Genomic DNA, 14,753 nt, shown 5'->3' with positions numbered 1-14,753 from the left:
TATAAAACAGAGCTTCAAAGTACATGAAAAACTTTGATAGAACTATCAGAAGAACTAGAAGAATTCACAATTATAATTAAATATTTCTATACCTCTGTCTTGATAATCGATGAAGTTGAGAAGAGATAATGGAAGACTTGTACAGTACTATCAGCCAATTTGATGTAATCATTATTTATAGGGTACACCGCTCAATGAAAGAATACAAATTGTATTCAATGCATACATAACATTTACCAATTTAGACCATATTCTGGGCCTTAAAACAAATTTCAAGATATTTACAAGGATTCAGATCATATGGAATAAGTTCACTGATGCCAATGAAATTAGAGATATGTAAGAGACAAAAATCTCAAAATATTTGGAAAATAAACACTGTTCTAAATAACCTATGGGTCGAGGAATAAAATCAAAAGGAAAATTGGAAAGTATATAAAACTAAATGAAAATGAAAATGAAACGTTTTAATTTGCATTGCAAAGGGAGATATACCACTTCTTACAAAAGAAAAAAGTTCTCAAATCAATGACCTCAGCTTCCACCTTAAGAAACTGGGAAAAAAGAGTATATTATATCCAAAGTAAATAGTGTAAATAAAATAATAAAGATCAGTGTGGGAATCAGTAAAATAGAAAACAGAATTAGAGGGGCACCTGGGTGGCTCAGTTGGTTGGGTGACCGACTTCGGCTCAGGTCATGATCTCACAGTTTGTGAGTTCGAGCCCTGTGTCGGGCTCTGTGCTGACAGCTTGGAGCCTGGAGCCTGTTTCAGATTCTGTGTCTACCCCTCTCCTGCTCACGCTCTGTGTCTCTCTGTCTCTCAATAATAAATAAACATTAAAAAAAATTAAAAAAAAAAAGAAGACAGAATTAGAGAAAATCTGTGAAGCCAAAAATTGGTTCTTTGAAAATAGCAATAAAATTGATAAACCTCTAGCCAGACTGATAAGAGGAGAGAGAGAGAGAGAGAGAAGAAAATTACTAATACCAGAAATGAAAAGTGACATTATTACAGATTCTACAGATAATAAAGGGTTAATAAGGGATTATTGTGAACAATTTTAGGCCAATAAAATTACCTAAGATAAAATGGACAAATTACTTGCAAGATGCAAACTGTGAAAGCTCACTCAAGAAGACAGATAACCTGAATAGCCCTGCAATTTTTTAAACTGAATTTATAGTTTAAAACTTTCCCATGAATTAAACCACAAGTCTATATGTTTCTACTGATTATTTCTCCTTACCCCGCCCAAACACTTAGTGGATCCTACCAAACATAAAAGGAAATGCCAATTCTCAACAAAGTCTTAAGGAAAATTAAAAATATTTTACTTGAGTTTATAAAGCTAATATTAGTCTGATGCCAAAACCAAAGTATTAAAAGAAAACTACAGGGCACCTGGATGGCTCAGTTGTTAAGCATCTGACTTTTGATCTCAGCTTAGGTCTTGATCTCAGGGATTTTAGGGTCATGAGTTAAGCCCCATGTTGGACTGCATGCTGGACATGAAGCTTACTTAAAAAAAAAAAAGAAAGAAAACTACAAACCAACATGTTTTGTAAACATAGACACAAAAATTAACAAATGTTAGCAGATTGGATGCAAGATAATACAAAGAATACTACATTATGAGTGAATGGAATTTATCCACAAAATGTGAGGTTGGTTTATCAGTCATAAATCAATGTAATTCACTATTTTAACAGATTCAAAAAGACAAAAAAGAAATCACGTGATAATCCCAATAGATGCAATAAAACCTTTTGATAAATCCGAGTATCTATTCCTAATTAAAAATCTTGGCTGGGGCGCCTGGATAGCACAGTCAGGTAAGCATCTGGCTCTTGATCTGGGCTCAGGTCATGATGTCGGGGTCATGATTTCATCAGGGTTGTGAGATCAAGCTCCATGTTGGAGCCCTGTGTGAGGCTCCTTGCTAGACTTGGAGTCTGCTTAAGATTCTATCTCTCTTGTGCTCTCTCTCTCTAAAAAAAACAAAAAAACAAAAAAACCCCACAACCAAACAAACAAAAAAACCTCGGAAAACTGAGAAAAGAAGAGAATTTCTCCAACTTGATAAAGAGCACCATAAAAAAATATACTGCTACAATTCAAAAGACTGAATTCTTTCCCTTAACATCAAGAAGAAAACAAGGATGTCTCATCACTTCTATTCAACTTTATACTGTAGTTCCTTGCCTACTCAGTAAGTAAAAAAAAAAAAAAAAGCTTATTTATTTTTCCCCTCCCCCCCCCAAAAACAGTTTAAAGCCACCACTGGGTGGCTCAGTCAGTTAACCATGATCTCATGGTTTGTGAGTTTGAGCCCTGCATCAGGCTCTGAGCTGTCAGCATGGAGCCTGCTTGGGATCCTCTGTCTCTCTCAAATTAAAAAAAAAACAAAAAAGCAAACTTAAATGCACACAGACATAAAAGGAGGAATCAAACTGCCTCTATTAGCATATGATAGGGTTGTCTATGTAGAAACCCCAAGGAATATATGAAGAAAATCTATGAAGACTAGTAACTGGGTTTTATTATACAAGATGCACATACAAAAATGTATTTTATTTGTACATACTAATTGTGAACAATTGAGAATGGAAATAAAAAAACAATACTATTCACAATATAGTATAAAAAAATGTGAAATACTTAGGGACTAACAAAAGATTTGCAAGGTCTAGCACTTGGGAGAAAAATTAGACCTAAATAAATACAGAGATATTCTGTGTCCACAGGTCAAAGGACTCAATATTAAGTTCTCAATTCTCCCCTAATTGATCTATAAATTCAATACAATCCCAATCAAGACACCAGCAGGCTTTTTTCCCCCCGAGTAGAATTTGACAGACTGATTCTAAATTTTGCATGGAAATGAAAAGGGAGAAAGTAGTATGGATAAAGACAGTTTTTAGGTTATGAATGTTTGAGTGTGTCCCTCCAGAAAAAGAAGCCCAAGAAGAGGAAATGGGGATAGAAGGAAGATGTGAGCAAACAAGTTGGGCATAATTGAAAAAGAACAAAATTGGAGAACTAAAAATACATGATTTCAAGAATGATTATAAAACCTCAGTAATCAAAAAAGACACTGCAGTATTAGAATAAAGATAGGGGCTCCTGGGTGGCTCAGTCAGTTGAGCGCCGACTTTGGCTCGGGTCATGATCTCACGGTTCTTGAGTTCGAGCCCCGGCCGGGCTCTGTACCTACAGCTCAGAGCCTGGAGCCTGCTTCAGATTCTGTGTCTCCCTCTCTGTCTGCCCCTTCCCTACTTGCGTTTTCTCTCTCTCTCAAAAATAAATAAACATTAAAAAATTAAAAAAAAATAAAGATAGATAAATAGATCTAGAGAACAGACTAGAGAATCCATAAACTCGCACATACATGGTCAATTGATTTTCAATAAAGGTGCAATGCAATGGAGATAGGATAGTCTTTTCAACACATGAATCTAGAATAATTCTTTTTAATGTTTATTTTTGAGAGAGACAGAGTATGAGTGGGGGAGGGGCAGAGAGAAAGGGAGACACAGAATCTGAAGTAGGCTCCAGGCTCTGAGTGGGCAGTACAGAGCCCAACAATGTGGGGCTTGAAATCAGACTGTGAGATCATGACCTGAGCTAAAGTCGGAGGCTCAACTGCCTGAGCCACCCAAGAGCCCCTGTTTTGTTTTTGTTTTGTTTGTTTTTGACACCTCAATCAATATCTGATATCATTTACAAAGTAAGATAAAATGAACCATAAAGCCAAGCCCAGAGCCAAAACCATGTTTCACAACCAGTAGGACAATGATGTGACTGTTTGGAGCCCTCAAGGCAGGAATCATCAAATTGAATATGCAATGGAAGCTGTCAAACAAGGTTCAGCCACAGTTGATCTGAAGAAAAAACAAAAAAACAACACATAGTGTTGGTTGCATTGAAGACAGCATAGTCAGAGCCTGCAGCTCATCAGAAAAAATTCTCCATGTTGACAACCATATTGGTATCTGTTGTGGGACTTACTGCTGATGCTAGACTGTTATGTAATTTTATGCACCAGGAGTGTTTGGATTCCAGATTTGTATTTGACAGACCTCTTCCTGCATCTCATCTTGTATCTCTAATTGAAAGCAAGATCCAAATACCAACGCAACGATATGGCCAGAGACCACATGGTGTTGGACTGCTTATTGTTGGTTATGAATATGGGCCCTCACATTTTCCAAACTTGTCTATCTGCTAACTATTTCGACTGTAGAGCTATGTCCATTGGAACTTGTTTTCAATGAGCTCGTACTTACTTGGTGAGACATATGTCTGGGTTTATGGAGTGCAATTTGAATGAACTGGTTAAACATGGTCTGCGTGCCTTATAAGAGACACTGCAGAACAGGACTTAACTACAAAGAATGTGTCCATTGGAATTTTTAGTAAAGACTTGGAGTTTACGATTTATGATGATGATGATGTATCTCCATTCCTGGAAGGTCTTGAAGAAAGACCACAGACAAAGGCACAGCCTGCTCAACCTGCTGATGAACCTGCAGAAAAGGCTGGTGAACCAATGGAACATTAAGTCATAAACCAGTCCTTATGCATGTTATCAAATGTGTAAGAATTTAGGATCCTGTACTGATGACAATAATCTATACTTTGCACCAAAATATGCAGGGTCTTATGGTATGTTTTAGGAATCAGTCCAGATGTGAGTTTTTTCCAAGCAACTTCTCTGAAACTATGTAATGGTGTACATTTTTCTTTGAGAGTGTCTATATAATCATTTTCTAGAAAGTATAATTATTTGTACTAATGTTTTTGTATGAAGAGCATAGTGTCTGTGTGGTTTTAAAGACAACTATGAAATAAAATTTTTTCACTTGCCAAAAAAAAAAAAAAAAAAAAGACACGTTGAACCATAGACGTAAATGTAAAATCTCTAAGTATAACTCCTAGAAGAATACATAGGAGAAAATGTTTGTGACCTTGAGTTAGTCAAAGTTTGCTTTGGAAGAAAGAAAACATTGATATATTGGACTAAGGAATCTTGTTCTTTGAAAGACACGATTAGTAGAAAAAAAGACAAGTCACAGAATTGGAAAAAATATTTGCAAACCACCTATCTGATAAAAGTTGTAATCAGAAGACATAAAAATACTCAAATCTCAATAATGAGAACATAGACCAATAAACTTTTAAAATATGGTCAAAATATTTGAACTGCTAGAGAAGACATACTGAGTGCAAATAAACTCATGGAAAGTTGCTCAAAATCTCTAGTCATTACAAAAATGCAAGTTAAAACCATAATGAGATACTATTATATACCTTTTGGAATGGTCAAAATTAAAGATCTAGACTCTCCAACCCTTCAGAGAGTGGAATCTATTATTTTAATTTTTTTTAATGTTTATTTATTTTTGAGAGAGACACAGAGTGTGAGGGGCAGAGAGAGAGGGAGACACAGAATCTGAAGCAGTCTCCAGGCTCTGAGCCGTCTGTCAGCACAGTGCCTGATGTGGGGCTCAAACTCATGAACTGTGAGATCATGACCTGAGCCGAAGTCAGACACTTAACTGACTGAGCCCCCCAGGTGCCCCTGGAATGATTAAAATTAAAAAGACTGAAAACATGAAGTGTTGATAAAGATGTGGAATAATTGAAAACTCATATACTGCTTGTGGGAATATAAAATAGTATAACTACTTTTTAATGGTTTTTATTTAAATTCCAGGTGGTTAACATACAGTGTAATATCATTTTCGGGTGTACAATATAGTCGTTCCACACTTCCACAAAACATCTTAATCCTTATCACCTAGGTAAATACCTAGTAGTACAATTGCTGGATCATAGGGTAGTTCTATTTTTAACTTTTTGAGGAATCTCCATACTGTTTTCCAGAGTGGCTACACCAGTATGCATTCCCACCAACAGTGTAAGAAGGTTCCCCTTTCTCCACCTCCTCACCAACACCTGTTGTTTCCTGTGTTGTTAATTGTAGCCATTCTGATTGGTGATATCTCACTGTAGTTTTGATTTGTATTTCCCTGATGATGGTACTGGCACAAAAATAGACACGTAGTTCAGTGGAACAGAATAGAAAAAACAGAAATGAACCCACAACTATATGGTCAATTTATCTTCAACAAAGCAGGAAAGAATATCTAATGGAAAAAAGATGGTCTCTTCAACAAATGGTATTGGGAAATTGGTCAGCAACATGCAAAAGAATGAAACTGGGCCACTTTCTTTTAAAAACATTTTAATAATGTTTTTATTTATTTATTTTTGAAAGAGAGAGAGCTAGCAGGGGAGGGGCACAGAGAAATGGAGGAAGAGAATCTCAAGCAGTCTCTGCATTGTCAACACAAAGCCCGAAGCAGGACATGAACCCACAAACCGTGAGATCATGACCTGAGCCGAAATCAAGAGTCTGAAGCTCAATCAACAGTCATAGGCTTAACTGACTAAACCACCTAGGCACTCCTGAAACTGAAACACTTTCTTACACCACATGCAAAAATAAATTCAGAATGGATTAAAGACCTAAATATGAGACAGGAAACATCAAAATCCTAAAGGAGAACATAGGCAGTAATTGCTTTGACATCAGCCACAGCAACTTCTTACTAGATATGTCTCCTGAGGCAAGGGAAACAAAAGCAAAAAACAAAAACAAAAACAAACAAACAAAACTATTGGGACTTTATCAAAATAAAAGGCTTCTGCACTGCATAAGAAACAATCAATAAAACTAAAAGGCAACCTACAGAATGGGAGAAGACATTTGCAAATGACATGTCTGATAAAGGGTCAGTATCCAAAATATATAAAGAACTTATAAAACTCGGGGCGCCTGGGTAGCTCAGTCAGTTAAGCGTTGGACTTCGGCTCAGGTCATGATCTGGTAGTTTGTGGGTTAGAGCCCCGCGTCGGACTCCGTTCTAACAGCTCAGAGCCTGGAGCCTGCTTCAGATTCTGTGCCTCTCTCTCTGGCCCTTTCCCACTCACACTCTGTCTCTCTCTCTTCCTCAAAAAATAAATAAACATTAAAAACAAACCAAAAAAAGAACTTCTAAAACTCAATACCCAAAAAACAAATAAACCAGTTTAAAAACGGTCAGAAGACATGAATAGACATTTTTCCAAAGGAGACATCCAGATAGCCAACAGATATATAACCACTTTTTAACAGTTTGGTAGTTTATTTTAAAATCGAACATTTATGGGGCGCCTGGGTGGCTCAGTCGGTTCAGCGTCCGACTTTGGCTCAGGTCATGATCTCGCGGTCTGTGAGTTCGAGCCCCGGTCGGTCTCTGTGCTGACAGCTCAGAGCCTGGAGCCTATTTCAGATTCTGTGTCTCCCTCTCTCTCTGCCCCTCCCCTGTTCATGCTCTGTCTCTCCCTGTCTCAAAAATAAATAAACGTTAAAAAAAATTAAAAAAAAAAAAAGAAGTGTTTCCTTCACTAGCCAAATTGTGACCTGTGACTTCTTAAAAAAAAAAAAAAAAGATAAAATCGAACATTTACATACCACGTGACCCAGCCATTCCAACCTAAATATTTACTCCAAAGAAATGAAAGCATAGGTCTACAAAATAAGTCATGAAAAAGTAAACAAACATTCATAGCAGTTTCAGTTGTAACAACCCCAAGTCCAAAGCAACCCAAATGCCCATGCCATGGAGAAATACTCAGCAATAAAAAGAATGAACTATTGGGGCACCTGGGTGGCTCAGTCAGTTAAGCGTCTGACTCTAGATTTTGGCTCAGGTCAAGATCTCATGGTTCATGAGATCAAACCCTGCATCAAGATCCGCATTGGGCTCTGCACTAACAGGTTTTTTAAACCTTAAAAAAAAAAAAAGAAAAAAAAGAATGAACTATTCATATCAATAAGAATGTGGATGAATCTCAAAATAATTATGCTAAAAGAAAGGAGACAGAAGAAAGTGGATGCTGTATGATTCCACTCTCATAAAATTATTTTAAAATACAAAATAATCTATAGTAAAGAAAGCAGATTGTCAGTTGCCTAGAGATTGGGGTGGGGGTGGGGAAGGGTGTGTGGGAGGAATTTTAATGGAGTGTGAAGAAACTTTTCAGGAGTGATGGGTAAGTTCATTATGTTGATTGTGATGAAGGTTTCACAGGTTTTTATGTATATCAAAACTTTTATACTTAAAAAATATACAGTTTATTATATGTCAATTATATTTCAGTAAAGTTGTTAGAAGCAAATACCAGGTTATTGTTCTTTGTTGTGGAGAGTTGGAACAGGAGTAAGTTTATGCGGAGAATGAGAAAGTACAAAAATTTAGCACTCCTTAAACATAGGAAAAAACGTCCCTGAATTAATTTCTTTTAATCTGATTGGTTTTGTTGTATTCTATTTGACAGACTAAAATGCAGTATAGCCTTAATTATTTGGGGTTTATTGGATTGTTATACTATTTAAGCTTTTTGTTCATTGTCCTTGGATTTCTCTTGGCCAACGAAATCCCCTTCCATGAGGTGTTTGGGGGAAATTAAAGGAACTGGAATTCAAACCAAGCTGTTTCTTCTTGTTAACAGCTATTTGACAAAAACTCAGATGAGAACAAATTAAAACTATTGACTGAAATTAGATACTAATATTAGCTGTAGATTTTAATTTTTCTTTCTACCCCAATCACTCAATCGCATGTGTGATTTAATTCTTAAAAGGTTTGATTAATTCTGATAGGAAAGTTAAAGAGATTAACATAAAATTGGAGCTTGTAATCCACAGAGTCAGGTGAAATTGTCATTTGAAATCATAGTTACCTCAAACACAAAGATCATGAAAATAAAACGAGTTCCAAAAAAAATGTAGCTTATCAATGATCATTAAAAAAGAAAGTTGTAGGGGCGCCTGGGTGGCGCAGTCAGTTGAGCGTCCGACTTCAGCCAGGTCACGATCTCGCGGTCCGTGAGTTCGAGCCCCGCGTCGGGCTCTGGGCTGATGGCTCAGAGCCTGGAGCCTGTTTCCGATTCTGTGTCTCCCTCTCTCTCTGCCCCTCCCCCGTTCATGCTCTGTCTCTCTCTGTCCCAAAAATAAATAAACGTTGAAAAAAAAAATTAAAAAAAAAAAAAAAAAGAAAGTTGTAATCTGTAAACTTCTCATTTACTACCTACCTCTCTGGCTCGACAAAGCTGTGCGTGCTCAATTCTAGAGATGACATTCTGCACTGCCAGTGGGATCTCCAGCTTAGGGACCTCTGATTTATACAGGGCTTTTATGGACGTGATGGTGGAATCCACTACTTCTTTGTCTGATTCAGATTCAGTGCCTATCCCACTTTGCATTTTGATAACTATATTGAAAAGTTGAGTGATTTTCTTTTATTTCTTCTCTTCACCGAGTATAGGCAAATGATAATATCCACGAGGAAGCTGGAAGAGGTCTTTCCTGCTCCCAGAGTTTGTGGTCTACCCTGTCACTAATTGGTTGTTAACCATGGTATTCCAGTCCTGGTGATGTCATAATAGATCCATTGTGTCTTCAATAACTCAAACATTTCAAGAGTGCTTACTGTATGCAGAGAAGTAGGCATTCTATATGCTGTGATTGGGTGAAGGGGGTGGGAGGGTAGGAAAGAATAGACAACAGGAACGCTAGAAGAAATAGAAGATACAGTCCTGCTTAAATAAGCTTAAAATCTGGGTGTTAGAATTCAAGATCCAGTATGTCAAATGCAACTCCTGATTCTTCTCTCTTCCTGAGATTTTGCTTAAGAATTTTTAAGCCTGTAATTGATTAGGTGTGCTACAACTTCTTCAGCTGCCCCTCAACTTGTCCTAGATCTGTAATTTGGAAGATATTGTTTGGATGAAGATCCCACTCTTTGCACTGCCTAGTTACTCATTTTTTCCAGGAACTTGACTGAAGATTTTGAAATTCCATAGTTGGCTGGAGAAATTGAAGGGAACGCTGGATGCTGCTTTGTAACTGGGAGAGGGGTACTCTGGGCAGCTCTGGGCAGCTCCTTTGATTGCGGAGGAGGTGAAAGGATTTAGGACCCTGGAGCAATAAAAGGAGAGGGTGGTTTTGTTGGCTGTGTAGCTTTTTTTTTTTAATTTAAAAAATATGAAACAGTACAGAAAGTAATATAACAAATAGCCACGTGCCTATCACGTAGAATGAACAAATATTAACTTTTTGTAATATTTGCTTCCGAAATTTTTAAATAAAATTAAGCATTGGAGCTAAAGTTGGAGTCCCTTTTGGTATTCTCCATAGACTCCTTGCTTCCCCTCTGCCACTTTTCAGAAGCAATGACAGTCCTGAATTTGAGGTATTTGTGTCTAGTCTCTGTTTATACAGTTTTATTATGTAACTAGGTATAGGTATTCATTAACTATCTAATATCATTAAGATTTTCTACAAATTATGAATGTATAAGTTAATTTCTCTACAGGAACTTCCTATGTTGAGTTCTTGGTGTAAACTTGTAAATTTAAATATGTGTTTCAGTCCTTCAGAAAATGGGAAGCAGGGGATCACAAAATAGTTGTCTTTTAAGAAATCAATCAATATGCAGCAAATTAAATATTTTCCCTTCTAATATCCTGCTAAGTTATCCCCTCCTCTGTGTTCCCAAAACACTTTGTAAATTTTCTATTATAGTACTTATCTCATTGAAATGTAACTATTTTTGTCTCTGTCCATTAGCTGGTGAACTTCTCAAAACAAGATGCTGTGTTTTAGTTTTGTGTGTGTGTGTGTGTGTGTGTGTGTGTGTGTGTGTGTGTGTGTTTAACACTTGACATATTCTTCCTCAGTTTCTCTGCAGAAATTTTCTAAAGTTTGGATATTTCTTATAGTTTCAGATTCAATTTCCATGGAAATTTTTCTAAGCCCCAGAACACTTTCTTTTATTGTTAGACTGCCCCCCCATCATAAAAATTACTCCCTCCTTTTTCATAATCACAATTATGTCCAACAAAATTAATAATGTTTTCTGAAAGGAGTACAATTAAGAATTTTTAATAAATGTGAAGTTTGATTAAAATATCCATGATTATCCAGCATTTCTTGAAATTATCAATCTAAGTACTTCATTGATAATATTTGATTTTGAGATCCTCAAGTAACTTTTATTTCTTGTGACTTTTTTTACGTTGCTTACTTACCCCAGCAGGCATTCACAAAGCAGCCTACATGCGTGTCAACTAAACTAATTTAGGATTATTGTGCTCTCTCCCTCTCTCATATTTTTTATGCAGCATGGACTTCATCAGCAACTGGAAATGAAAGCTTTTTAAAGCAAAGTTTAAAACCTCTCTTCTTCCCTTTCAATTTGTCAAACATTTGTTGAAAGATACTACTATGTAGCCACTATTATCTCAGACTGTGAAGAAAAATGATAGGGTACCTGTGAAGAAACTAAAAAAGAAAACAAAACAACAAAAAAAAAAAAGAAGAAGAAAAGAAACAAATTTAAGATAGAATATTTGAGCACTAATAAGGGACATGAAGAAGAAAGAGAGCAGTGTCTTTGGGAAAGCCCTATGGACAGAGAAGGTGATTGACAAATGAAGACATTCCAGATAGTGAAGACACCTTGAGCCATGGCTTTGGAGGTGAGTGTTGGGTTTGTCCTTCAGGGGAAAGGTGAGGAGATTGATTTTATTGAGATGAAGTAATGTTGAGTTTACTGTGGATCAGATTAGGGAGAGGATGGGATACAAGTATCAGGAGTTTGATGGAGGAATTAATTTGGCATCTAAGTGAAAAAGGGAGAAGATTCATTTGAGGTAAAGTAAGGGAGATTACATGGGGTCAGAATGGTAAGGTCCTGAAAGCAAGTAACAGCAGTTTGGTGAAAATGAAACTAATTTAGAAAGATTTTTGAAATAATAGACTGGAAAAAATCAGTGGAAAAAAATCAACACATAATTATTTCAAAAGTAAGTGTCTGAACTGGGAAAAAGAAGTAGGACTGATAGGGAGGGCTAAAGCTTATTAGGTATTGCTCAAGATAAAAAGGAATTTGGATCATCTAACAGAAAAGTATAAAGATGATTTTTTAAATTTTGTTTTTATTGTACTTCATTTAACATGACAGAATATTAATGAAGAGGCTATCCATACTAAGTGTTAATTAAGTAGCATAGATGTGGATACCTGATGTAAGTAAAGCGCAAAGTTCTTTAAAGGTGTGTCTAGGGGAAACCCGCCCTCCTAGAGGGTTCCTTCAAGTGTAAAAAAGGGGGGATAAAACCTATTGCATAAGATCTTTTTAAAGATTAATTCACATAAGATACCTAGGATAATGCCAGGCACATAGTAAGCTTTTAATATACAGCAGCGGCTATTAACATATTTACTATTAGATCTGCTTGCTTTTTTTTCTTCTCGACTTTGTTTCTGCGAGAGCCACCACCTTTTCGGAAGGATTGGGCGTCTGTCCAGTACCCCTCACACAAACTTGCCTTTTTATCAGATCTAGATTTTGAACTATGAAGACTGCGTAATTGTTAATAGCGGTAGTACCCGTCCCTCTGGCGGGGGATAAAATGCGTAGGATTTTTTCACACCCCCGTGGTACAGAATGGCGTCTTCCTCTGATCGCTTCCCTCCTCCCCCCAGGCCTGATGATAGTACATCCCATCCTGCTGCTGGAAAAGGTAGCGCAAAAGTTGAGCGCGCCGAGGGGGTGTCTCTTCTCCCGGAAGCAATTGTTTTCTAGAACCGGAAACAGTTGCTCTTTCAAGGGAGGTGGGACTGGGCGGGTCGGGCCGCAGCGGCTGACGGCGGGGGAGGAGCCGGGTCCACTGCCGGGTGGAGGGGCCAGGCGAGTGTCCTTATCCTAGCGATTGGGGCTCGGGCCTGTAAGCCCGTTGGAGTCGCGGCAGCGAGAACGATTGGGCCGAGCGGAGGAAGACATGTTGCTCTTCGTGGAGGTGAGTGGACTTGGTAATGTCGCCCAGCTGTGAGGAGAGCAGGAGTGTGGAGGCGCCGGCCGGTCCCACCGCCATGTGACTTTCCAGGCCGTACACGCCGCGGAACCGGCAGATAGGCTGACACAGCACCTGGGCCGTGCAGGCCTGCGGCTCCCCTCTGCGCTCTCGCAACACTTTAGGAAGCTGTGGGAAGTGAGGGCCGTAGTGGGAGAGAACTGAAGGTGGAGAATCGAGGCTTGTCTGGTGTGGCGTGAGGGTCTGAGGAAGGGGGAAATGTCCCATATGGACCTCCGAGAGGAGGCAAACAGGCCGGGGGGGGGGGGGGGAGGGCGGGGGCGGAGTCTACGGAGAAAAGGGTAATCAGGTGGGCGCGTGGGTGGGGGGGGGGGAAGCTAGGTCTCGCGGGGCCCTCTGGGAGGGAAGCAAGCAACATGTGGGGCCGCGGAGGGAGGAAGGTGAAATTCTGTATAAGTATGTTGAAGAGAAAGTTGAAAGCTTCTTCTTAGCACCCCCCACCAAATTTTGTTTGGTCCCCGTCCCTAAGTCTCTGGAACGTTCTGTGGGTGGAAAGCGAATTACTGTGAACGGAGGAGACGCGGATAGGCTTTGGAAGCCTTGAAAGGCACCGCTTTGACCTTTTGTAAAAGTTACTCAGGCAGTGGCTCCGTGATGAGGGGTTGGTTTTATGAACGGATAAAAGCCCTCATACAAGGAAAATTCCAAGAATGAGAACAGCCTAGTCTGGGGAAAGCCGGTTTTTATATGTTGTTTAACAATGGAACTACTTTTATTTTAACTGGAACGTCTGCTGCTGGCCTATTTTGGTTTTGAAGGTGGTGGATACCTGCCTTCCACAAATACGAGGTTTAATTTCTCTTATTTCTGTCTTTCTCTTGTGTGCAGTGAGCATCAGCTGACTGCCTGGCTAATGCTTTGAGTAGATTCCAGATCATATTGTTCTTGCATTGTGAAAACGTCAAACCAGCAAAGCTGCAACTTCGCAACTTGGCACTTGTTAACTATGCCCATAAAAAGAATCTTTTCAATGAGGGAAGGAATTTACAGGTTGTATAATTGATCGAGAAGCCGGGCCAGTCTGTGGCAGGTTTTTTTCTGGAGGGAGGGATGGATCTTACTCCGTAGTATTCTGGCATAAAGTAAATACATGGTTTAATTTTTTTTTTTTTTTAATCTGACAACGTGTAGCTGATAAATTTGAGACCTTTACATTGGGTTTTAAAGAGACAGCTACCTTACAGTATGTCCAGCATTGGTAACAGACATTCATTGGAATATTCCAAGTAAATCATGAAAAGACTTGAAATTACTGAACCTATTCTGTTTACCGTTTTTTATCCTCATTGTAGGATTTTTGTTTTTTAGGGTTTTTTTTTGCTTTTGGGTGTTTGTTTTTTTTTTTTTTGTTTTACAGGATAAGAAATCAATATGATTTTAAACAGTGCCAGTTTGTATTAGGAGCGTTGTGCCATGCAAATGCTTTAGGTTTTAAGTGTGTATGTGTTCTGCTGGGCAAGTGAATGTGAAGTTTTACTTACATGAACATGAATTCCAAAATAAACTTTTGAGTTCCAAATTGATTCCTTTGGCTTTGTTAAAATGTGATCTTTAATAAGAGCTCCGTTTATTGAGTGTTTAAGCTAGCTCCTCTCCTTTCTCAAAACAACTGCAGCGTTTTACAGATAAGAAAACTGAGGCGGAGGGGTGCCTGGGTGGCTCAGTGGGTTAAGCGTCCAACTTCAGCCCAGGTCATGATCCCATGCTTTGTAGGTTCGAGTCCCACGTCAGGCTCTGTGCTGACATCTCGGAGCCTGGAGCC

At 38.4% G+C, this 14,753-nt stretch overlaps 2 protein-coding genes and 1 pseudogene across 10 annotated transcripts in view; 2 read left to right on the top strand and 1 right to left on the bottom strand.

Moving 5' to 3' along the window:
• FAM186A (family with sequence similarity 186 member A) overlaps window positions 1-9,431 on the bottom strand; it is a 78,089-nt gene extending 68,658 nt beyond the window's left edge. The window contains exon 1 of the mRNA XM_086713417.1: window positions 9,146-9,431. Within this exon, the coding sequence (XP_086569543.1) occupies window positions 9,146-9,316 (171 nt within the window). The 5' untranslated portion in view covers window positions 9,317-9,431. The remainder of the gene's footprint in view (window positions 1-9,145) is intronic.
• On the top strand, window positions 3,764-4,657 carry LOC112867237 (proteasome subunit alpha type-1 pseudogene; annotated as a pseudogene).
• A 225-nt stretch (window positions 9,432-9,656) lies between the features above and the next one.
• Window positions 9,657-14,753, top strand: part of LARP4 (La ribonucleoprotein 4) — a 65,453-nt gene continuing 60,356 nt past the window's right edge. For 6 of the 9 annotated variants that reach the window (XM_086713409.1, XM_025930780.2, XM_086713415.1 and 3 more), the window contains exon 1: window positions 12,752-12,916. In XM_086713409.1, coding sequence (XP_086569535.1) covers window positions 12,899-12,916 — 18 coding nt within the window. In that variant the 5' untranslated portion in view covers window positions 12,752-12,898. Of the gene's footprint in view, window positions 9,772-11,236; window positions 11,594-12,750; window positions 12,917-14,753 lie in introns of those variants that run through there. The other 3 variants (XM_086713411.1, XM_086713412.1, XM_086713416.1) reach the window with 3 other exon arrangements.

The sequence above is a fragment of the Puma concolor genome, chromosome B4 (assembly GCF_028749965.1).
Source record: "Puma concolor isolate L17-30 chromosome B4, mPumCon1.1.hap2, whole genome shotgun sequence".
NCBI classification, from domain to species: Eukaryota; Metazoa; Chordata; class Mammalia; order Carnivora; family Felidae; genus Puma; species Puma concolor.
Note: the sequence above shows the minus strand (reverse complement) of the source record. Positions and strands in the feature narration are given on the sequence as shown.